The sequence below is a fragment of the Nerophis lumbriciformis genome, linkage group LG02, assembly GCF_033978685.3.
Source record: "Nerophis lumbriciformis linkage group LG02, RoL_Nlum_v2.1, whole genome shotgun sequence".
Classification (NCBI taxonomy): domain Eukaryota; kingdom Metazoa; phylum Chordata; class Actinopteri; order Syngnathiformes; family Syngnathidae; genus Nerophis; species Nerophis lumbriciformis.
In genome coordinates, this window is record NC_084549.2 from 48,816,680 (window position 1) to 48,840,891 (window position 24,212).

General features: G+C 41.7%; 1 protein-coding gene across 6 annotated transcripts in view; it reads left to right on the forward strand.

The window, feature by feature from the left end:
• Positions 1-24,212, forward strand: part of shtn1 (shootin 1) — a 177,509-nt gene that overhangs the window by 92,107 nt on the left and 61,190 nt on the right. For 4 of the 6 annotated variants that reach the window (XR_012051258.1, XM_061964012.1, XM_072916435.1 and 1 more), the window contains exons 12-13: positions 2,186-2,336; positions 14,379-14,449. Coding sequence is in view for 5 of the 6 variants with exons in the window: in XM_061964012.1 (XP_061819996.1) it covers positions 2,186-2,336; positions 14,379-14,449 (222 nt within the window). In the remaining variant the exon portion in view is untranslated. The remainder of the gene's footprint in view (positions 1-2,185; positions 2,337-14,378; positions 14,450-24,212) is intronic. The other 2 variants (XM_061964068.2, XM_061964087.1) reach the window with 1 other exon arrangement.

Below are 24,212 nucleotides of genomic sequence, written 5' to 3' on the forward strand. Positions count from 1 at the left end.
CAGTACAATATTTACAAAACTATCTATATATTAGGGCTGTCAAATGATTAAAATATTGATCGCGATTATTCCCATTTTCTTCATAGTTAACTCAAAATTAATCGTGAATAATCGCAGAAATATATAATTTTTCGTTATTAATAAGTGTACTCTATACAGATCATTTTTACGTTTTTAATACCATGACCGGACAATTAATTTGGTTTGCTGAAAGTTTTTTAAAGATGATGCTCAACACAAAAAGTATATACCGTATTTTTCGGACTATAGGTCGACGTTTTTTTCATAGTTTGGCCGTGGGTGCGACGTAGTGAAATATGCACCAGAAAACGGCGATCGAGCAGCAGAAAGAATGGACGCTAGCGGGGCATACCAGGAGCGACACCGAGGAGAAAGATTTCATGGGATTTAGCGATCGGGAGTGACAGATTGTTTGGTAAACGTATAGCATGTTCTATATGTTATAGTTATTTGAATGACTCTTGCCATGATGTGTTGGTTAACATACCAGGCACGTTCTCAGTTGGTTATTTGTGCGTCATATGGCGTGCACTTATTCAGCCTGTTGTTCACTATTCTTTATTTGTCTTAAATTGCCTTTCAAATGTCTATTCTTGGTGTTGGATTTTATCAAATAAATTTCCCCCAAAAATGCGACTTATACTCCAGTGCGACGTATATATGTTTTTTTTCTTCTTTATTGTGCATTTCCGGCCGGTGCGACGTATAATCCGGAGCGACTTATAGTCCGAAAAATACGGTAAACACGCTTTTAAAGAGAATTTAAAAAAAGAATACCTGCAATGAGTTGCCAGATTTGTATTTTGTAGGAATACAGAATTTGTATTCCTTCTTTAGGAGCACTCGCTTGCATTTAGAGGAGAGGAGCTATACTTCCATGTTTAGATAGAAGTTTCACGAATAAATGTTTCTGATATTTTGTACTAATTCATATCTCTGCATGACGATGTTTTAATCTTGTCTACTTATTTATTAATGATATGTACTGTAATATTCAGCCTGTTAACGTCAGAACAGGGTATAAAAGAATATAACATAACGATGGCAATATTGTGTAGTGAACTGTAATTACCTAATGTGGGCTGCAGACGACAGTGGCAAGCATGCTTGCAGTATTAAACCTAGTCTGAGTAGTAGCGAAGAAGAAGACTGTCATATTGCAGCTGCTATTACAATACATTCAATTTCAATCTGCCAGAAAACATTTAGGTAGAAATATCACAGAATAATAGAATAGCATGATCGTATTGTAAGACGATTTTTCGTTGTTTTGTTGGATGTGATGCAACACAACACATTATTGTGAAGCCACCAACCGGACGTGTGTGACTAATAAGAGAAAAGTCTTGCCATGTTTTGACGAAAAGCTCTGATAGAAGTGACTTTAAACTTCCTCTCTACCGTCTTTGTTTCTGCTCATCTTGTTGTATTCCATGGGACGGCATGGTGTAGTGGGTAGAGCGGCCGTGCCAGAAACCTAAGGGTTGCAGGTTCGCTACCCGCCTCTTACCATCCAAATTGCTGCCATTGTGTCCTTGGGCAGGACACTTCACCCTTGCCCCCAGTGCCGCTCACATTGGTGAATAAATGATGAATGGTGGTTGTCGGAGGGGCCGTAGGCGCAAACTGTCAGCCACGCTTCCATCAGCCTACCCCAGGGCAGCTGTGGCTACAAATGTAGCTTACCACCAACAGGTGTGAATGAATGATGGGTTTTCACTTCTACAATCTACATTTTATGTTATAAATGCACTTAACTGTAATCCAAACACGGACGTGAAGCACCTCCATTTTAAAAGCAGCAATGTGCACTAGCAGCGGTATTTTTTAAGTGAATTTGAATCAAGCAACAAGTAATTTACTGCAATTGATAATGATAATCACAAGTAATTAATCTGCTTAAAATACATATCATTTGACAGCACTAGTTTTTAGAAGTGATTTTGGTACAATGGCAGTTTAGGTCTGACCAATTTATGTGTACAACCCATCAAGTCCGCATATTTTTAGTATTGATGAAAGGTGTCAAAAGACGTCAAAGTTTCAAAAAATGTGTTTATTTCTATGTTTTATATATTTTTTTGTTACTGTGTACATTACAGGGCAGAACAATATGCAAATATTAAATAATCACTCAGTCATGTATTATCATTTGATTGGTCAGTTGAGGAACTTCAGAAAAAACTACAAGTTGCCACCAAGCCTCCACCTTCTCCAGTGCATCCATGTCCGCCTCCACCCCCTCCTCCTCCTCCTCCTCCTCCTCCTCCTCCTCCTCCTCCTCTACCAACTTGTGCAGTCTCCAACCCACTCAGGTAAAAGTCTGCCTCCCAGTAGAGTGGGGAAACAAGTTGCCTCTATGTTGAAGCTATTATCATATACATCTGATTTATAACACCAAAAGATTTGCAAAGTTTGCGAGTAAATAGATATGATCAAAATAGTATCAATCTCAAAGACATTTCCAATCCATTTTAAGAGATGATGAGCAAGCCAGTCACGAAATCCGTAACGTAAAGATGGGAACCACAGACCCCCTCCCATGAAACCCCATCAACAACGATGCTAATATTTGTGAGAGCCAACCACGATAACTTGGGGGACAATATGATCCAGAACCTTATATATGAATATAAGGAGGGTGTGCCACAAGTTTTAGACTTAGACTTAGACAAACGTTAATGATCCACAAGGGAAATTGTTCCACACAGTAGCTCAGTTACAAATGATGGAAAAGATGGAAAGGACAATGCAGGTATAAAATAGACTAAAAACAATATAAAATATAACATATACACGTAATATTTACATAATATATATATGTGTGTGTGTATATATATATATATATATATATATATATATATATATATATATATATATGTGTGTGTACAGTATATGATATATACTGATATATTATATGTTTATATCATATATACAATATATAACAATTACCATGTACAATATTACAGTATATGTAACAGCTGCAGCATAAAATAGAGAGTAAATCCAGCAGAAAATAGACATTATAAACAAATAGATGTAGCTAACATAAAAGGTGTCAGGTAATAGACAGATATCATCTATTGCTGTATGGCGAGTGATTATACAGCTGGATGGAGTGTGGAATGAAGGAGTTCTTGAATCAAACACTGTGGGAACAAAGCTGAAGGAGCCTGTTGGAGTATGAACTCAGCTGTCCCTCAATTGTCTGGTGGAGTGGGTAGGCAGGATTGTCCATGATAGCCAGCAGTTTGTCCAGTGTCCTCATGTTCCTCACTGACACAAACACCTCCAACGCGTGCCAATAGTTTGGCCTTTTAGAAGCTGTGTGCTAAACAAATCCAGCTTTTGTGAAACACTAAGCATTATGTAGTAGTATTGCTCAGTGCTAAACAAGAAATACAAACTACAACATAATAAAACGATTACAACAGCGATAACGACTGATAGGATGTCCATATCTTCCCATTTAGATGAATAATTAATATGTTATCAATGTGCTGCTAAAAAATAGTTAATCTGCGTTAGTGCTTATGATAACAATATTGCTAATATTTGTTTAATATTCTGGTCATGATTCGTAAATAGAGAATTGTTGTTGGGTTTTGGATGGTTATTGAGAGGGCTTTGTGGGCACACTAGAGAGCCCCCATTGACTCAATTGTCTTTTTTATTTATTTATTTACAACTTAGAATGCATAAAAAAAAGAAAAACACAGGTGTTCATGAGATTGTGAATGACATCTCATTCTTGCCATATCATCTCATCTGATGTGATGATATGGTCAGAGTGCAGAAGCATTCCCACAGTAACGTCATCCCACCCCGAATCTTCTTAAATTGCCAAAGACCCATCCATCCATCCATTTTCTACCGCTTGTCCTTTTTGGGGTCGTGGGTGGTGCTGGAGCCTATCTCATCTGCATTCGGGCGGAAGCCTGGGTACACGGGTTCAAGTCGCCAACTCATCACAGGGCCAACACAGATAGACAGACAACATTCACACACTAGGGACAATTTAGTGTTGCCAATCAACCTGTCCCCAGGTGGGATTGGTTTGGCGGTGGGAGGAAGTTGTAGTACCCGGACATTCGGAGCAAAATGGTCGTCTGAAATTGGGGCATTTTGTGATACATACTTTGCAGATTGGATTTACAATTGGATATGGATACAATGGAACACAATAAGTCAACTTGTTTTTCCATTCTACAGGTACTTTAAAGGAGACCTTTTATAAAACACCAAATTTTCATATTTGATGTCCCGAAAATGTGAAATCCAACCGTAGAAGCATTGCGGGGATATTTACAAAATAATCTTGTTCCTTCATACTTCCTCCAAAGGAGCCGTTTAGAATTTGCTCTGTACTGTGACATTGTCTGACCTGTGACGTCTGTGGAGATCTCCATATATGGTAGAAATTTACCCAAAGATCTCAACGCGAGTCCTCCGTTGTAGTCCAACGCTGTAGTAAATATGTTCCTTCTTTTTCTTTGTCCTCTCATTGCCATTTCTAATATAAAGTAGCATTTAGTTCTAACTTATACCTCTCAATAAATTCCATATGAAAACGCTAAAAACTATAACATGGCTGACGGGGAGAAGACAGTTGAAGTAGAAGCATGTAAATAAAACTGCCCACAAAACGGCGCATCGTGAAGAGCTGGTTTAAAACAAATGCTTGCACAAGGCGGCCAACAATGCAGGTAATTGCGTTTCATCTATTCTGCCTGTACAGCACTCTAAAAACCATGCGAAAACCTACAACAATATTTTTTGTACATGTTGTACATGAATGTAATTATATTACTGATATCATGTATTATTTACAGTTTTTTTTAAAATGTTATGTATTACTGTAACTTATTTCCTGGTCATATTTAATTTACAAAGTGTGTAGCAACAAACACTATTTCCTTCAAAAAAAATAACAACTAATTATGGCAGACTTAGTGAGAACCAACAAGACTACTTTGAGGCAAATGAGGATCAGAACTTGATATTTTTGAGCCTGAGTATACGGAGGATGAGCTACAAGTTTTAGTAGCTGGGTGCTTAGCAGATCCAACTATAGTGAAATGCGAAGCCATCATTTAGAACTCGTGCTAAACAAGAACTACAAACTTGTGGAACATAATAAAACAAAAATGTTCTCTCTCAGTGGGATGCTGACTAATGTGATGGTTGTATCTTCCAGCACAAACTTGTTTTTCTCTTTAGATTAAATATTCAACTTAATCCTTGCCCCTCAGATAAAAAATGCTGCGACGAAATGAGCATCCTGCTGCGTCTTACTAGCGATGTTGTCAATTCTAAGTTGAAAACCAATATATACACTGATTCAGTTGCCGTGTAGAATTTCTAAGTTTAAAACTTTCCCAAACACAAAGGTGATTTACAGCAACAAGTCTCGTAGCTAACTTACCTCTGCTTTCAATAGTAGCCTGAGGCACTGTGAGCAAGGCGCTATGCCAGAAAAGTAGATCCTCTGTTTTAGCTCTTACAATAACAATGTCGCTATAGCATGGTTATTATTTGATCACATCTCAGTTTTTCTATATCCAGCGTACAGACAGCGCCTCAAGCAAGCCCCCCCAGTGAGTAAAACTGTTAAAATGTGGAATGAAGACACTGAACTAGTGCTTCAAGACTGCTTTGGGAGTACAGACTGGGACATGTTCAAAACTGCTGCTCAGAGGGATGACGGTACTGTGGACATAGAGGAATATGCTTCCAGTGTGACTGGCTACATCAGCACATGTGTGGAAAACATTGTGCCCACAAAACAATACAAGATATACCCAAACCAAAAACCCTGGATTAACTGTGATGTTCGGTCCAAGCTACATGTCCGCTCAACTGCTTTTTCTCAGGCAACGCTGAGGACTACAAGAAGGCCAGATATGACCTGCATAAATCCATCAGCGAGGCCAAGGGACAATGCAAACTAAAGCTGGAGGGATTCTACTCCACCACAGATTCCCGGCGCATGTGGCAAGTCCTGCAACACATCACAGACTACAAGCAGGGGAGCAGGGGGGTCACAAACAGCCAACCCTCACTGCCAGATGAGCTGAATGAGTTCTACGCCCGCTTCGAGGTCCTCAACACCTACCAACAGAGAGGGGTTCTGACCACGGAGTGCACGCAGGACCCACCACTCATTGTGACAACAGCAGAGGTACGTACAGTTCTCAGGAGAACAAACCCACGGAAGGCAGCCGGCCCAGACAACATTCCTGGCCGGGCCCTCAGGGTCTGTTCATCAGAGCTGGCTGACGTACTTGCTGACATGTACAATTTGTCACTAGCACAAGTTGTTGTGCCCACCTGCTTCAAGACCACCACCATCGTGCCCCTGCCAAAGAAAAACACTGTGACCTGTCTGAATGACTATCACTCCGTTGTACTCATCCTAATAGTGATGAAGTGCTTCGGGAGGATAGTCATGTCACACATCACGAAGACTATCCCAGACACATTTGACCCTCTACAGTTTGCCTACCGGCAGAACCAGTCCACTGAGGATGCAGTCAACACCATCATCCACACCACCCTCACCCACTTGGAGGGCAAGGACACCTATGCCAGGTTTTATTCATCGACTACCACTCTGTTTTTAACACGGTCATCCGACAAAAACTCACTGCTAAACTCCTCACTGTTGGTCTGACACCGGCTCTCTGTGACTGGGTGCTGAACTTTCTCACAAACCGGCCCCAGTCAGTCAGAGTTGGCAACCAGACATCAGGCACAAAGGTTCTAAGCACAGGGACCCCCCAAGGCTGCGTGCTGAGCCCCCTGTTGTACACCCTCTTCACACACGACTGTGTGGCCTCCCAGAACAACACCAGTATCATCAAGTTTGCAGATGATACTACGGTCGTCGGACTGATCACCGGGGGAGCTGAGGCAGCGTACAGAAGGGAGGTATCTCTCCTTGAACACAGACAAGACCAAGGAGATGATTATTGACCCACGGAGAAGGAGTGCACAGTACACACCTCTGTACATAGGGGAGACGGAGGTGGACAGGGTGAAAACCTTTAAATTCCTCGGGACCCACATCAGCGAGGACCTCACCTGGGCTCACAACACCCAACAAACAATAAAGAGAGCCCAGCAGCGACTGTACTTCCTAAGAAGACTGAGAACATTTGGCATGCCACCCAAAATTCTCAGCAACTTCTATAGAAGTACAGTTGAGAGTGTCCTTACCAGCTCAATCACAGTCTGGTATGGAAACTGCACTGCTAAGGACAGGAAGGCACTCCAGCGAGTGATTAAAACTGCTCAGTACATATCAGGAGCAGCCTTCCCCTCACTACAGGACATGTACTCTACCAGGGCCACCAGGAGAGCACACAACATCATAAAGGACAGTACACACCCCCAGCACAGTCTCTTCAGCCTCCTACTATCAGGCACACGATACAGGAAAGCCAGGACTACGAGACTGACAAACAGTTTCTACCCACAGGCCATCAGGCTTGTGAATGCTAGCTTCCCCAGCTACCCCTCACCCCCCTTTTTTACTTTTATCTTTTGAACAAAAGACAGCTACCATGACCACCCTTGAACTGTGAACCATCACTGTAGACACTTTTCACCTTTGATCTCTAAAGACACTTTTAACTGCTGCTGTGACCCAATGTCACCTCCATATTTACACTGTTGACTGTGAATCAGAATGTGCAATAATGTTATGTTACACACTGTGCCTTGTATATAACATTTTTTATTTTTTCATTTTAGCTAAGTACCGTGTGACTTGTTGAAGGGTGGACTAGCAACGTAAGATTTTCATTGTACGGCAAACTGCCTGTTTAACTGTGCATGTGACAATAAACAATCTTGAATCCTGAATTATGCAGGTCACAGCAGTAGATTAAGCATTGTTGGAGGTTTTTGGAGGTTATTTTAGAGGGTTTTATAGGCAAAAAAAATATTGATCTCATTACCTTTATTGTGCTACCACTTTTTTTACTATTTAGAACGCACAGAAAAGACAAAAACTTGTGTTTGTGCCTTGTGGATGATGGGCATAATTCCAAAATAAAGTGCAGTTTCCATTTAAGGCCCAGACATACTCAGGCAAAATAGAGTGCACAGAGGTCTGTGCACGCGAAGCTCAAATTTTAGAACATTTGTGTCACACAAAACAATGGTATGTATTTTTCACATCGACTTGCAATACATGCAACACCGATTTTCATTTAGCTAACGAACCATATCATACATTTAAAATCAGCCTGATGTATAAATGTTTTTCTCTACATACCTCTGAGACATTCCAACACATTCTCCAGACATTTAATCAATCACAACGACACTGTTCAGTTTATCTTAGAAGACATCACAAATAACAGGAGTAAGGAACTTTTCTGTCACAGATGTTGCTTTTGTGCAATTTTTACAGCTGAATGGAATGCTAACGTGGTGGGTTCCAGTCTTAAGACTGATTTTCGGGCTGGTAGTGGTTGATCCACAGCGCTTGTTTTGCCACTCAATGCTAATGAGGAATTTCCATTTTAAAGACTATCGTTGGCATTGACAGAAAGTTATGGAGGTTAAATTGTGTCTTTATTACTAAAGCTTTTTTTACACAAAATTTATGTAGCTAAATTTTTTTGCATTTGTGTTTTGTGAATTAAATTTAGTTTGCATCAAATTGTGCTAACAATTTAATTGAAAAAAATTGTATGCAAAATGTCTGTATAAAAATTTTGAAATTCAGTGTCTAAAAATGCAGTGTTCAAAGATTCAGTGTAAAAAAAAATCAATGTGTAAAACATCAGTGTTTATTATTACACTGTAAAAAAAAATCACTGTAAATAAAATAATTAAGAATTAAGTGTAAAAAATGTGCTGAAAAATTGAGTGCAGAAACATTTGCTGCTTCAAAACGCAAGACCCGCTTCCAATAAATTAAGACTGAAGCAATCGATCCTGTCTCAGAACTAGCCAATGAGTTGTCAAGTTGAAGTCACGTGACACAGATCTTGGATCCCTTTTTATAAAACACTTTAAACAGTGGAGGTTTCTGTACATTAGTGAAAGATTCTGCAAAAAAGGATAAAAGCTCATCACACAATAATGCTTCCATCCATCCATCCATTTTCTACCGCTTGCCCCTTTTGGGGTCGCAGGGGGGGCTGGAGCCTATCTCAGCTGCATTTGGCGGTGTACACCTTGGACAAGTCGCCACCTCATCGCAGGGCCAACACAGATAGACAGACAACATTCAAACTCACATTCACACACTAGGGCCAATTTAGTGTTGCCAATCAACCTATCCCCAGGTGCATGTTTTTTGAAGGTGGGAGGAAGCCGGACTACTCGTAGGGAACCCACGCAGTCACAGGGAGCAGTGTTGGGACTAACGCATTACAAAGTAACGCATTACTGTATTGCCGTTATTTTCGGCGGTAACTAGTAGTCTAACACGTTATTTTTTATATTCAGTAACTCAGTTACCGTTACTATATGATGCGGTACTGCGTTATTTTACGTTATTTTTTATGTAGTATCGGCTAGAAACAGAGAAGATCTGAGTATGTTTTACTCCGCTTAGCTCTGCCTCTGCCTCTGTCAGTACGTCTCTGCAGCACCCAGCATTGTCCCGCCCACAGAACCATTTGATTGGTTACACGCTGAGAGGTAACAGCCAATGAGCAGTGCGTATTCAGAGCGCATGTAACAAGCTCATTTTGCGGTGTGTGTGTGTGTGTGTATCAAAGCCCAGTCTGTCTGAGAAAAAGACAAGCATTATTAGCTTACAGTTAACAACTAAGTTATTTCACTTTACCCTTTTCTGTGTTGATTGAGCTGTGTTGAAGCAGCAAAAAAGGACATGTTAAATGAAGAGTTTATGTCTCTGATAGTTGATATAATAATGTAACTGCATCATAAAGCCTACATGAACTCCATGGTGTTCAGGGATGAATAGTATCTCCTATTGCTATTGTACAATTTTTTCAGCTATAGTTACATTAATCATTAGTAATGTAGCAGCCTAGTTTTGAATTGCAGGGTCCCTGCTATCACATGTTGTTAAAAATATAACATTTACATAATAAAAATCAACTACAGGCTTCCCAAATGCTGTAATAAATTAAGCATGATGAGTTGAGCATATGTCAGCATGTGGCCCCACTTTTAACTCTTTTTTTCAAACGCTTATTGCAAACGCTTACTTACAGTAAGTCATTCATTTGACTTATTAGCAGTGTTGGGACTAACGCGTTACAAAGTAACGCATTACTGTAACGCCGTTATTTTCGGCGGTAACTAGTAATCTAACGCGTTATTTTTTATATTCAAGAACTCAGTTACCGTTACTACATGATGCGTTACTGCGTTATTTTACGTTATTGTTTATGTAGTATTGGCTATAAACAGAGAAGATCTGAGTGTTTTATTGGAGAGCTGCAGTGTCGTCTTTCTGAATGTTCCTGTGTCACAAGGGGGATAAGAGAAGAAGCGGGTTGGGGGTGGGGGGGGTCATGTCTGTGTTTACTAACAAGACCTCATTGCGGAGCTGAAGTCGAGTTTCTTAACATGGAGATATTCTCACTACTTTTCTTTTGTCGAGCACAAAGAAAATAACATTTTAGTTAAATGTAAGTTGTGTCTTGGATCAAAGATCCTATCTACTGCCCAAAACAGCAATTCAAATCTGTTGAAACACCTACAAAAGCAACATGCTTTGACGAAGCTAGTAGAGAGAGACACACTTCACCTCCACCTCCACCTAAGCAACAGCGGCTGGATTTTAACGGAGGGACTGCTAGCCAGGACAACATTGATAGAGCCATTACAGCGTATGTGCTAGAAAACATGCAGGCTATTTCTACAGTGAAGTCACCCGCTTTCAGGCAGCTAATTAGCATGATACCGGGCGTCAAACGACGAATGGCACCTGGACAGTGAGTACATAAAAATGGAAAGCGAGCTAAAGGAAACACTCCAAACTCTGCCTCTGCTCATCATTCAGCACTGAAGGTACACACACTCTGTTAATTCTCTTATATACTGTTGCTCTTTCATTCTCGACTTCTAGAGTGTTTGATTATCACATCACTCTAAATGTATAGACTATAAAGTTCACAAACATAAAGAGGGATCCTAGTGGGCCAGGCCAATCTTTCCTTACTTCTAAACTAAAACTGGGGAAATGCATAGAGTGTTCTGGGCTTCAGTACAGTGTTGATCTCCTGAAGACATGACTTTATTTCACAATTCCTTGAGAGAAAAAAATATCTGGTTAGGCTTTGTGTATGTCATGTGTGCCTTCCTTGCTGATTCCTTGGGTGAAGCCAGCTTTACAGCTATGTTGTTATTATGCGGTTTGTTACTTATGTATGTTATGTTGTAGCTATTTAAAATCGTTTTGTCAATTTGTTCTGGCCTGAAATAAATTGGCCCTTTCTAACATATCTTTGTCTTTGTGTGTTGTATGTAGACCACAATGCTTAGCAGAGTTCAGTGATGCAAATACATGTCAAGTTCATCAACAGATTGTATTATTCTCCAGTGCAATAACAGTACTGAAATGAAACTAACTAAATAGTTACTTTTCACAGTAACGCATTACTTTTTGGTGTAAGTAACTGAGTTAGTAACTGACTTACTTTTGAAATAAGGTAACTAGTAATTGTAACTAGTTACTGGTTTTCAGTAACTAATCCAACACTGACGGGGAGAACATGCAATCTCCACACAGAAAGATCCCGAGCCCGGGATTGACCTCAGGACTACTCAGGACCTTTGTATTGTGAGGCACATGCACTAACCCCTGTTCCACCGTGCTGCCACACAATAATTATTGATACTAAAAACGTCATAATCGACCATCTCAAAAGCGTAATGAAGTTTTAATTTTTTACTGAATAAGACACTCAGAATGTACATGAAAATGCAGAATGTGGGATTTACAATATTAACCATGAACACAATAAAACATTGAATATTGAGAATATATGAGCGTTCTCACTCATCTACCGCAAACTACCTCCAACGACATATTTTACAATCGAACAAGAGCAACAAAGAGGCAACAAACACAGTGAAACACAAATGCAAAGGGTAAAAACAATCAACGTATTTGATATAATATCACTGTTCTGCAGAACTTTGTTGTAGAACCTACCTTTGTCTGACACTCGCGTCTGCAAGGTCTCAGGCTTGATTCTGTGTAAACAAGCCCCGCCCACTCTGCCTGGTCTGCATGGAGCAGAGTATGGTACTCAAAAGTACAGATTCTAACCATTGGAATCATTTCTTAAGATTGTAATTATCCAGCAGGCCGCATTGAAATGTGTATTATGTTATATTATGCCAAGGTAGCCCAGTTAACTACCTTTTTTATGCTGTTTTGTAAGACCTGTGTCACATGACTTCAAACTTGACACCTTATTGGCTAGTTCTGAAACAAGCTTGATTGTTTCAGTCTTAATTGACTACAAGTGAGTCTTGGTTTTTTGAAGCAGCAATTTTTTTTACAGTGAGATTTTCAGCACTGATTTTGATACATTGAATATTTTTTTAAACATAATTTTTATACACCACATTTTTTTATACGCTGAATTTTTAAAACACTGATTTTTTTAAACACACACAATTTGCTAACATATTTTTTTTCAGTAAAATTGTTGGCATAATTTGATGTAAAAAATTCAAACGCAAAACATTCAGTTGCATAAATTCAGTGTCAAAAAAAAGCTTTTGTAATAAAGGCCCGTATTAACCTCCATAAAAAAGGTTTTTCTTTTGCATCTCAACAGTTGTTTTTTTCATTACACTAGGACGGAACCATCTTTGCCCAGGCATGCCCTCCTTGTGTTCTACAATAAATAGTTGGGTTTTGGCACCAGCATCAAGACTAGATCTGACCAATCTAAGTCTGAGCGGAAACTGATGAAGCTAACTTGGATGAGAGTGGGAACATCTTCTAAGACAAACTGAACAGTCAAGTTGTGATAGATTGAATGCCCTGAGGATACAATGACACATTTCCAACACAGTTGTCATGACCTGTCGAAGCTGCAATATTTTGCTTAAAGTACGACTTCCTTGTGTCTTGTGACACAAGGAATACATACTGCAGACTGTCTCTTTAGTTCACTGTCTCTTTAGTTCACTGCTTTTTGAACAGCTCAAATTCCTCGTCGTTAATGTAGGGCACCATGGCAAAAAATGTAAATAATCCACAGCGATTGTTGGACATGTAGTGTTTCATTGAAATTTCACAGGAAACTACAACACGGCAATACCAAGACTATGACTATGGACATTCTATGCGGAGTGCATTTCTGTGAGGACCTTAAGTCAGCTACTATATGATATGTGCTAATATTACAGCTACCATTGCAAAAGGCAAAGTGGTACTGAAATAAAAAATAATATATATGAACTCCCCCCAGTATCTATTTTCTGCCTGATACCATCGTGAAATAAACTGTGCTTAGAAGCCATGGAATGTGAGCACGGGAAGCTTGTTGAGTAATGACTACTCAGAGGTAGAGAAAGACAAGTTTCCCGGACGGGTTGGGGGACTTCGATTAGGGCCCATCTACTTTTACTGAAAACATTCCATGGACTCAGGAAATGATCAACAGACCTAAAGGTCCCCAAAGTACCCCAAGAAGACCATCTTCCCTCTTAAGGTGTCAAAGGATGCCAAAAAGACATGTTAATTTGATTGAACAGTAAGAGGCCCAGTCCTTCTAAAGGATTTATCCAAAACAGCTCACAGTTGAATATGACATAATTTATCAGCTAGCTACTGCCAAGAAAAATGGGCGTGGATCACTAATTATTCATTGTTCTTATAATCCATGCAAAAAAAGTCCATCTTTGCCAAACAACACGCTCATGGCTGCATGAAGGTGGGGTCGAATCCAAGGAATAATAGTGGCTTTGGCACAACAGGCGCCTTTCTGTCACCCTAAGTTGATAAAAGAAAATGATCTGTGTTGGCCCCGCGATGAGACGGCTCCAGCCTACCGCAACCCCGAGAGGGACAAGCGGTAGAATAATGGATTGATGGATGGGTGGAACTATTTAACTAATTAATATACTATAATATATTAATATTAGTTTTGAGTTTATGAGATAAGAAAATCAGCATTCTCTCTTGAGTGTATTTAAATGCTACAATATTTTAACAGTCCAAAGGTCCAGAAGAACCCAAAGTCCCAATGTCCCTTTGGGACCTTCACATCTGTTAGTCCTTTCCTGAGTCTATGGACTTTTTAGGGGCCACTTCTAGTAAAAAACAATGCCCCTAAAATTACCAGCCCCAACCTGTCCAAGACACTTGAGGGTGTATTAATCTAGTCTGCTTGCTTTTTCAGCTCCCTGCTGTCATTGATTAGAAGCAGACAAACTCCGCTTTTGATCCAGAGTTCATCAGCTTCAACAAGCGGTATGAATTTGCTTGTAACTTCTCTACAGGTACAGTAAAACTGTTTATGTTGACATCGCGTCTATGTGGACCAACACTTTAAGTCCTGATCCACATTGTTCATTCACCATGTTCTGTGGAGGCAAAATAAACAAAATGTTGTTGTTTTTTTCATATAAACCTAATTAATTTTAATGATTTATTTTGTTATTGTTTCATTAAAATGTATTTTACCTGCTCATAAAATGTACTTAAACTACTGTACATACAATACTTATTGAAATGATGCCTCGTTTTTGTAATTAAAAGTGATCACTAACTGGAAAGATGTTAAAAATGCATAATATAGTTAAAACTAGACAGTTAGTTTATCATGAATACTGTAAAACATTTTCGGAATATGTAAATAGCAAAACAATCCCTAGCTTTTGAAACAAACCTTGTTTAGCTGAGAAACCCAAAATCAGTGAAGTTTGCACGTTGTGTAATTCGTAAATAAAAACAGAATACAATGATTTGCAAATCCTTTTCAACTTATATTCAATTGAATACACTGCAAAGACAAGATATTTCATGTGTCGAACTGAGAAACATATATATATTTTTTGCAAATAATCATTAACTTAGAATTTAATGGCAGCAATACATTGCAAAAAAGTTGACACACGCACAGGGGCATTTTTACCACTGCGTTATATTGGCCTTTCCTTTTAACAACACGCATAAACGTTTGGGAAATGAGGAGACCAATTTTTGAAGCTTTTCAGGTGGAATTATTTCCCATTCTTGCTTGATGTACAGCTTAAGTTGTTCAACAGTCCGTGGTCTCCGTTGTGGTATTTTAGGCTTCATACTGCGCCATTCATTTTCAATGGGAGACAGATCTGGACTACAGGCAGGCCAGTCTAGTACCCACACTCTTTTACTATGAAGCCACGCTGTTGTAACACGTGGCTTGGCATTGTCTTGCTGAAGTAATCAGGAGGCGTCCATGATAACGTTGCTTGGATGGCAACATATGTTGCTCCAAAACCTGTATATACCTTTCAGCATTAATGGTGCCTTCACAGATGTGTATGTTACCCATGCCTTGGGCACTAATACACCTCCATACCATCACAGATGCTGACTTTTGAACTTTGAACAATTCGGATGGTTCTTTTCCTCTTTGTTTCGGAAGATACGACGACCACAGTTTCCAAAAACAATTTGAAATGTAGACTTGTCAGACCACAGAACACTTTTCCACTTTGCATCAGTCCATCTTAGATGATACTCGGGCCCAGCAAAGCCGACGGCGTTTCTGGGTGTTGTAGATAAATGGCTTTCGCTTTGCATAGTAGAGTTTTAACTTGCACTTACAGTGTATGTAGCAACAAACTGTAGTTACTGACAGTGGTTTTCTGAAGTGTTCCTGAGCCCATGTGGTGATATCTTTACACACTGATGTTGCTTTTTGATGCAGTACCGCCTGGGGGATCGAAGGTCACGGGCATTCAATGTTGGTTTTCAGCCTTGCTGCTTACGTGCAGTGATTTCTCCAGATTCTCTGAACCTTTTGATGATGTTACGGACGGTAGATGGTGAAATCCTTAAATTCTTCGCAATAGCTGGTTAAGAAATGTTGTTCATAAAAGTTGTTCACAAAGTGGTGACCCTCGCCCCATCCTTTTTGTGAATGACTGAGCAAGGAGAACTTGACAGTTGATAACCACCAGCGTGGCAGTGAAGACGAGGATTAAAGGCCTGAAGTCAAAGAAGCTGCTGTCTCAAAGGAAGGTACTTGAAACTGCACCATGGCAAGCGAAGCTCTTGGGAAAACAGTCAAACAACTGAAGCAAGAGAGGACCGTAGCCAAAAGTGTCTTCACCAAGCAAGCCAACTACCTCTGCAGGGCAGCAGATACCATGATAAAGCTGGAACTACAAGAGGAGTTCTGCAAACTTTCTAGTCTGGCGAGGGATGTCAAGAAGCAAACGATGACTACGAGACCGGCCTACTGGTGGACATGGAGGCCAAGTCTGAGGAAGGTGATGAAATGGAACTAAATATGCAGCAGCAAAAAGACATAGAAAAAACCACAGATGAGTGTGAAGCAAGACTGGATGAAGTCCGGAAAAAAGTTCAGCACAACCTTTGGTCCAGATATGGTGAGGACAAAGTCAACTCTGCAATAAATGAGGCAGGGATTGCCAGTGAAGATGTCCGGAGAATGCCTGTGACTGCAATCAACAGAGACGGATATGAGCTGCAGTGGATTGGAGTGAAATCATTGGTCAAAGATGTAATCACAAGCATGACTGAGTGGGAAAGGTGGATTCCAGGTGACCAAAGGCCAAGGCTGGAAAACAGAGTTAAGGACCTGAGGGCGCTCAGCAATGTCCTCGAGGCTAGAAGGGCCGAATTCCTAACGGCACAAAAGTGCAGAGGAAGGAAGAAGAGGAAGAGAGCCCCAGCTCCAACCAACTCCACAGCCGGTGCTGAGAATCAAACCCACCAGCTCCAACCAACTCCACAGCCGGTGCTGAGAATCAAACCCACCAGTCTACCCAGGTTTTATGGATTCATAAGGAACTTCCATCGATGGCGTAGTGACTGGGAGAAACTGCAAAGACAGGGAGAGCCGACCGACTCCATTGAAGTGAAGAAGTTTCAGCTCCTGGACAGTGTTGAAGATCGGATAAGCATAGAACTACGCCTGTCAACATACAATAATGCGGAAGACATGTTCAGAGTGCTTGAAAACAGGTATGGCAACAAAACCACAATTGCCTTAGAAATAGTTGAAGAACTGGAGAAGATTCCTGCTTTAAAGTCAAACCAGCCAAGGAAAGTGATTGACTTAATCCAAAAGGTGGAAAAGGCCCTGGATGACCTGACAGTGCTGGGAAACATCGGAGCCATCAACAACCCCCTTGTGATCAGGTCAATAGAGAGTAAGCTGTCGGACAACATAAAGAGGGACTGACTCACATTAATGGTCAACCCAGGAAGCAAAGTGACGGCAGACAATCACTTCGACAGCCTCCGCAAATTCCTGAAGACCCAAGAAGAAATCCTGGAGAAGCTAGAGCAGCTTGGTGTAAGTGAAAGGTCTGAGAAGAAACCTACTTACACGGAAAATAAGTTTGCCTCTACCAGATTCACAGGCAAAGCCGGATGCGTTGTCTGTGGAGATGAAAAGCACCAGGAGAAGCTCTTCTTTTGCAAGCGGTTCAAAGAACTGAAGCCTGGCGACAAAGTGAAAGCTGTGGAAAAGCTAGGAGCATGCAAAAGGTGCCTAAATTGTCATGAAGAGGAGGAGGAGTGTACGGATACTTACCTGTGCAGGAACAGGGACTGCAGAAATTCTTCAGGCCACCACTTCTTTCTTTGCCTAAAGGAAGACCCCAAAAGAAGAGAACCTGGGAAAGGAGGAAGACCCAACGTTAGACGACAAGTGCTCACTGAGGAGCAAGAAAAGCTGATTTCTGAGCTCACCCCAGAGATGGCTGAAAATGTCAGGAAGGCATTCACCAATGTGGCTGTGAAGACCTACTGTGCTGGAAAGATCCAACCTGGAGTGATGGAGAAGACCTACTGTGCTGGAAAGATCCAACCTGGAGTGATGGATGCAAATACACGTGAGTTACCAGTAATTCTGATGCTGTTGGAAGTAACTAGCAATGCAGGACAGAAAATTGGAACTCTCATTGACCTGGCATCGGACACCAACTACACCACTCACAGAGCTGCCAGAAGACTCGACCTGCGAAATGAAAAGGTCACCCTTGTTGTCCAAGGAGTTGGAGGAATGACTGTGACTGTAAAGACCAGAAGATATTTACTCAAGGTGAGAGTGAAGACGCCCACAGGCACAGAGAGAGCTCACGAGCTTGTATGCTATGGTTTGGATGAAATTGCCAAAGTGCACAGTGAAATCAAACCTCACCAAATCAGGAAGTTCTTCCCAGACATCAACCTAAAGGATCTGAAGAGACCAAAGCATATAAAGCTTCTCATCAGCCACCGTGAAGGAAGACCCGCTCCACAAAGAGTAAAGGTAATTGGGGACCTGGTGCTTTGGGAAAGCCCATTAGGAATGACTGTTGGGGGAGCACATCCAAACCTCTTTGAAGAAGTGGATGTGGCTATGCATAGATCCAAAACACACTTTGCCCGGTCTATGAGAACTACAGCAGTGAAATATCAGGAAATTGCTGAAACCAAGATGACGACAGCTGGCAGAGAGTTCTTAGACTGGTGGAAATGGGAAAGCATTGGAGCCGCCTGCGAACCCAAGTGTGGGGGATGCCGGTGCGGCAACTGTCAACCAGGAGGAAAAGAAATGACTAAAAAAGAGGAAAAAGAGCTGGAAATCATAAGGAAAGGCCTCACCTATGTCAAAGCAGATGCACATAGTGACGAACCACACTGGGACACAAAATATCCCTGGATTGAAGATCCAACCTCGCTGCCCAACAACAGGAGTGCAGTTCAGGCCACTTTCCTGCGAACAGAGAAGCAGCTCAAGAAAGAACCAGAGTGGCGAGTGGCATACACAGCTCAAGTCCATGAGATGGTGGCAAGGAAAGCGGCAAAAAAACTCACCAAAGAGACCATTGCTGGCTGGCAAGGACCAGTGTGGTACGTCAGCCACTTGGTGGCGCCAAACCCGCATTCAGTTACAACACCTGTGCGATTGGTATGGAACAGCAGCCAGAGGTTCCAAGGACGCAGCATGAATGATCTCCTGCTGAAAGGGTCTGATGTCCTCAATCCCATCCGAGCAGTTCTACTCAGGTTCAGAAGAGGAGTCCATGCTGCTCTTGGTGACATTAAAAAAATGCACAATTCTGTGTGGCTAGAAGCCCTGGAGATGCACCTCCACAGATTCCTCTGGAGAGACACTGAGGATGGAGAAATTGAGGAATATGCCATCACCAGAGTCACCATCGGTGATCGACCAGCAGGGTGCATCGCACAACTCGCCATGAGAGAGACAACCAAGCTGCCCAAGTTCGCTCACCTGAAAGAGGAATGTAGGATCGTGGAAGAGGACGCGTATGTTGATGATCTGTTGACATCCCATAATGACCTGGAACAGCTGGAGGAAAACACAAGAAGAGTGGAGGAAATCCTAAAGTCAGGCGGGTTCTTTCTCAAGCCTTGGGTCCGATCAGGCCAAAGTGGGAGGCGGGAGTCTGTACCAATAGAGCCGAAATCCTCATCGGACAGGATCCTCATTCTCCCAAATCAGATGAGTGAAGATGAAAACAAAGCCCTTGGTGTTGGATACCTCGTTGGAAAAGACAGACTCTACCCCATGACCTCCATCAATTTCTCAAGAAGAAAGAAGAAGATGAGAATGGGCCAAAATCTCCTGGTGGGAGAGGTGAGAGAAAAAACTCCAGATCCACTGACAAGAAGACAACTGCTTAGCCAGGTCGCTAGCCTGTACGACCCAATAGGTCTTGTCACACCTGCTAAGCAGAAAGGTGCCATTCTTGTCTGGAAAGCTTTTCAAGAAGCAGCTGGAAGCAAAGCTCTGACCAGAGACACCTGGGACAAACCTTTGTCTGGCAAGTTGAGAGAAGAAGCCATCTCACTGTTTGAGGAATACACACGCCTCAGCCAAATCACCTTCCACAGAAGCCCCACACCAGCCAATCTGATTGGAAAACCCTGGGGAATAACCTTCTCTGATAGAAGTGAGACAAGCTATGGAGCTGTGGTGTACCTCAAATGGGAGACGGAAGAAGGCATCCAAGTCAGACTGACAGAGTCTAAAGCCAAGCTCACACCCATCGACCAGAAAGGAGAGGCAGTGAAAGCTGAAACCTGTGGTGCTGTCTTTGCTACACAGTCGGATGGAAATTGAATGTTGGCTCCATCTGCTGGACAGTCAAACTGTTCTGGGAGCAATCCAAAGAGAGAGCTATGGATATCAGACCTTCTTCGCAAACAGAGTTGGAGAGATCCAGGGTCCACGTCTATTGAAGATTGGAGATGGATTCCAGGAGACCTGAATATCGCTGATCTTATAACAAGAGGAGCATCACCAGAGGACCTTAAAAAGGATTCTGTTTGGCAGGAGGGACCAGAGTTTCTAAAACATCCTGTGGATGAGTGGCCGACAAAGTCAGCCAAAGAGGTTGCTGCGAATGCCAAAGCGAGCATTGACAAGTTTCAAAGGAAGTCTTTCACAGCAGTGGTAACCAGAGCACAGGCAAAGAGAAACCAGAATGATGTCCCATCTATTATAGAAAAAACTCCGAAACCTACTCATGTCAGAAATGACCAGAGGTGGGACCAAGTCATTGTTTTGCAAGTCACAAGTAAGTCTCAAGTCTTTGCCCTCAAGTCCGAGTCAAGTCCCGAGTCTAGACAGGCAAGCCCCGAGTCAAGTCCAAAGTCAAGACTGGAAAGTCTCAAGTCAAGTCCTAAGTCCTGCATTTTGAGTTTCGAGTCCTTTCAAGTCCTTTTAACCACAGACTAATATATTAACACAGATTGTGTATGCTTTTCAAACGCTGTATTTATTTATTAAAACAAGTGCATTTTAAATTGCAGGAAAGAAAATTGTGCTGACATTGCACTTTATAATAGCACTATTAACCAGTCATTTTAAACATTTAACTCATTCCTTTACAGAACAAACACATTGAAAAATAAAGTGCAAATGTACTTATTTGTACAAAAGTGTTAACATTGAAAAAACATGACATATACGTGAACATAACAAAAAAGTTGTACTTTTTATATGTCAGGGCCCTATGCTGCATTGCATTTGCAAAAGACCAAATTAGCCAAGAGTCTGTCAGTCATTTGTGCACGATGGGGGCGTAGTATGATGCCACCATGGCTGAAAACTCGCTCCACTGGAGCACTGGAGGCAGGCACTGCCAAGACTCTCAAGGCCACTCGGAACAGTGAAGGAAGAGTCTTCATGTTCAATGCCCAGAACAAAAGGGGGGAGAGAGTTGTTTTGGGTTGGTGCACTACTTGTAAGTGTATCTTGTGTTTTTTATGTTGATTTAATTAAAAAAAGAAAAGAAAAAAAAATTATTTCTTGTGCGGCCCGATACCAATCAATCCACGGACCAGTACAGTGGTAAACTGTTTACCTCAGTTTACCACTGAGGTAAACAACCAACAGTATGTCAGAAAGCTAGCTAAAACGGTACACATATTCATAATATAGTATACATTTTAACTGACCTTTATTTGACTATTTTTGTCTTTTTTTAGGTGGCTAAAATACGCGGTGCTGCTGACCGCCGTCTAACGTTACGTGTGATATATTGACTAACGTAACCCTGCTTAAAAAAAATCACTGAACAAAAAGTATGAATAAGGTAGTGAACTGCAACAGATTCCCGTGTTTGCAATAACGTTATAACGTTAGCAGTGAGTTTACAGCCTCACTGATTTAACTACACAGCAAATAAAAGTCACGTTACTTAGCCAATAAACGTATCTTACATTCAAAACTTACCGTTCTTTGTGCAACATCAAATGCCGGACGAAGTTGGAAGTTGTTGCCTCTCCATCAGTAATTTTCGAATCGCATGTGTTGCATACTGCAAACCGTTTTGTGTTGACCACCTCGTAATTTTTATACCCAAACGAAATTATTTTAGGTATCATTTTTTGTTCACTGGCGTGTGGTTTGGACATGTCTTCTTCGTTGGTTGTCCTGCAATTTGATTGGATGAATGCTGTGTGATGAAAACAAAGTAGATCTAATTTGATTGGCTGTTGTACTGAGACCACACCAGCTGACACACGCAACGCTGATAGACAAGTACACAATGAAAAATACGGAGCGCTCCCGAATAACTTTTTCATCTTTGGGTTTTGGGGAAAGTAGCAAGTCATGTCAAGTCATGTCAATTCAAAAGGCTCAAGTCCAAGTGAAGTCACAAGTCATTGATGTTAAAGTCTAAGTCGAGTTGCAAGTCTTTTTACATTTTGTCAAGTCGAGTCTAAAGTCATCAAATTCATGACTCGAGTCTGACTCGAGTCCAAGTCATGTGACTCGAGTCCACACCTCTGGAAATGACCACAGTTCTTGTGAACAAGAGTCCAAGATCCAAGTCCGAAGACCACCTGCCGGTTCTGCTGTACAAAGAATCCTGGACATAAAGAAATTCAGCAGCCTGACCAAGCTGGTCCGAGTCATTGCCTGGGTATGGAGAGCAGTCAGGAAGTGGTGAACTCTTATCAAACGCTCAGCCTCAAGTAAGCTAAAATATCAGGAAACATCACCACAAATGTGCAAGCAAGCAGTACTCACTACCATCGAGTGTGAAGATGTGCTCAGGGATCTTTTTCTTGCAGCCCAAGAAGACATAACCTTTCAGGACACCACACTGAATAGACTTGCTGTGTTCAGAGAGGAATAGACTGGACTTTTGCTGTGTGGAGGAAGATATCAAATTTGTAATGAAGAAAAATCAGCAGCGCCAATCATACCTTATAATACGTGGGTATCCACTCTTCTTGCCCAAGAAGCACACAATGCCAACCATGAAGAGATTGCAGGTACACTCCTTCGGATGAGGAAGAAGGCATGGGTGGTAAAAGGTCTTAAAGTGGCTCAAAAGATTGTGAACAACTGTGTTACATGCAGAAAAGCCAGAGCTAAAAGATGCCAGCAAATCATGAGTGACCTTCCACCTGAGCGTATAACACCAGCTAATCCCTTTGAGTACACAACAGTGGACCTATTTAGACCTTATGAAGTGAAGGATGAGGTGAGAAAGAAAGTGAAACTCAAAGTATGGGGAATAGTCTTCTGCTGCATGGCATCCAGAGCCATACACACAGATGTTGTCAGTGACCAGTCAGCTGAAGGCTTCCTGCTGGCCTACCAGCGATTCACAGCACTGAGAGGGCACCCAAAAAAGCTGTGGTCAGATCCTGGGAAAAACTTTGTGGGTGCAAAACCTGCCCTTAAAGAGCTCTATTTGTTCCTTGACCGGCTGGAAAGGTCAAATATTGAGAGTGAAGCCGCCAAGAATGGCACAGGATGGAGCTGGAAAATCTACCCCGCAGACTCAACTCACAGGAACGGAGCTGCAGAGGCGGCGGTGCGCACTGTGAAGCGGGCCCTGCACAGTCTGGGAGGTGAAGGTGTCTTTACATGGAGTGAGTTCCAAACTTTTTTGTATTTAGCCTCCAACCTTGCAAATGAGAGACCCATTGACGCCAGGACCCAGAGCCGGGAGGACTGTGTGGAATACATCAGTCCAAATTCACTTCTGCTTGGACGGGCTGGACCCAAAGGAGATCCAGCTAGCTTTGAGTTCGAAGGCTACCCTTACAAGAGACTAAAGGCCATACAAACAGAAGTTGACCGATTCTGGAAGAAGTGGAGTCAGCTTGCTGGACCGAACCTCTTTGTGAGATCCAAATGGCACTCTGCCCACAGAAATGTGGCTATTGGAGATGTTGTCTGGATGGCTGACCAGAACGCCCTAAGGGGACAATACCGGCTCGCCAGAGTGACCAAAGTAAACGCTGACAGCAAGGGCATTGTGAGAGATGTGCACATCAGGACTTTTCCCAGCTATCCAGTCTCCTCTGCAAAACCTGCTGAAAAGAAGGGAAAGCAGCACTCAAGTAAAATTCCGGCCACCATTCTTCACAGAGACGTCAGACGGATCATTGTTTTAATACCAGTTGAAGAACAAGAACAACATCATGCAAACTGAAGGTAAACTTGCCGGAACAGATGATGATGTGACCTTCTTGGGTTTAAAAAACCAAGAGGTCAAGTGGGAGGTGTCAAGTCAAAGTA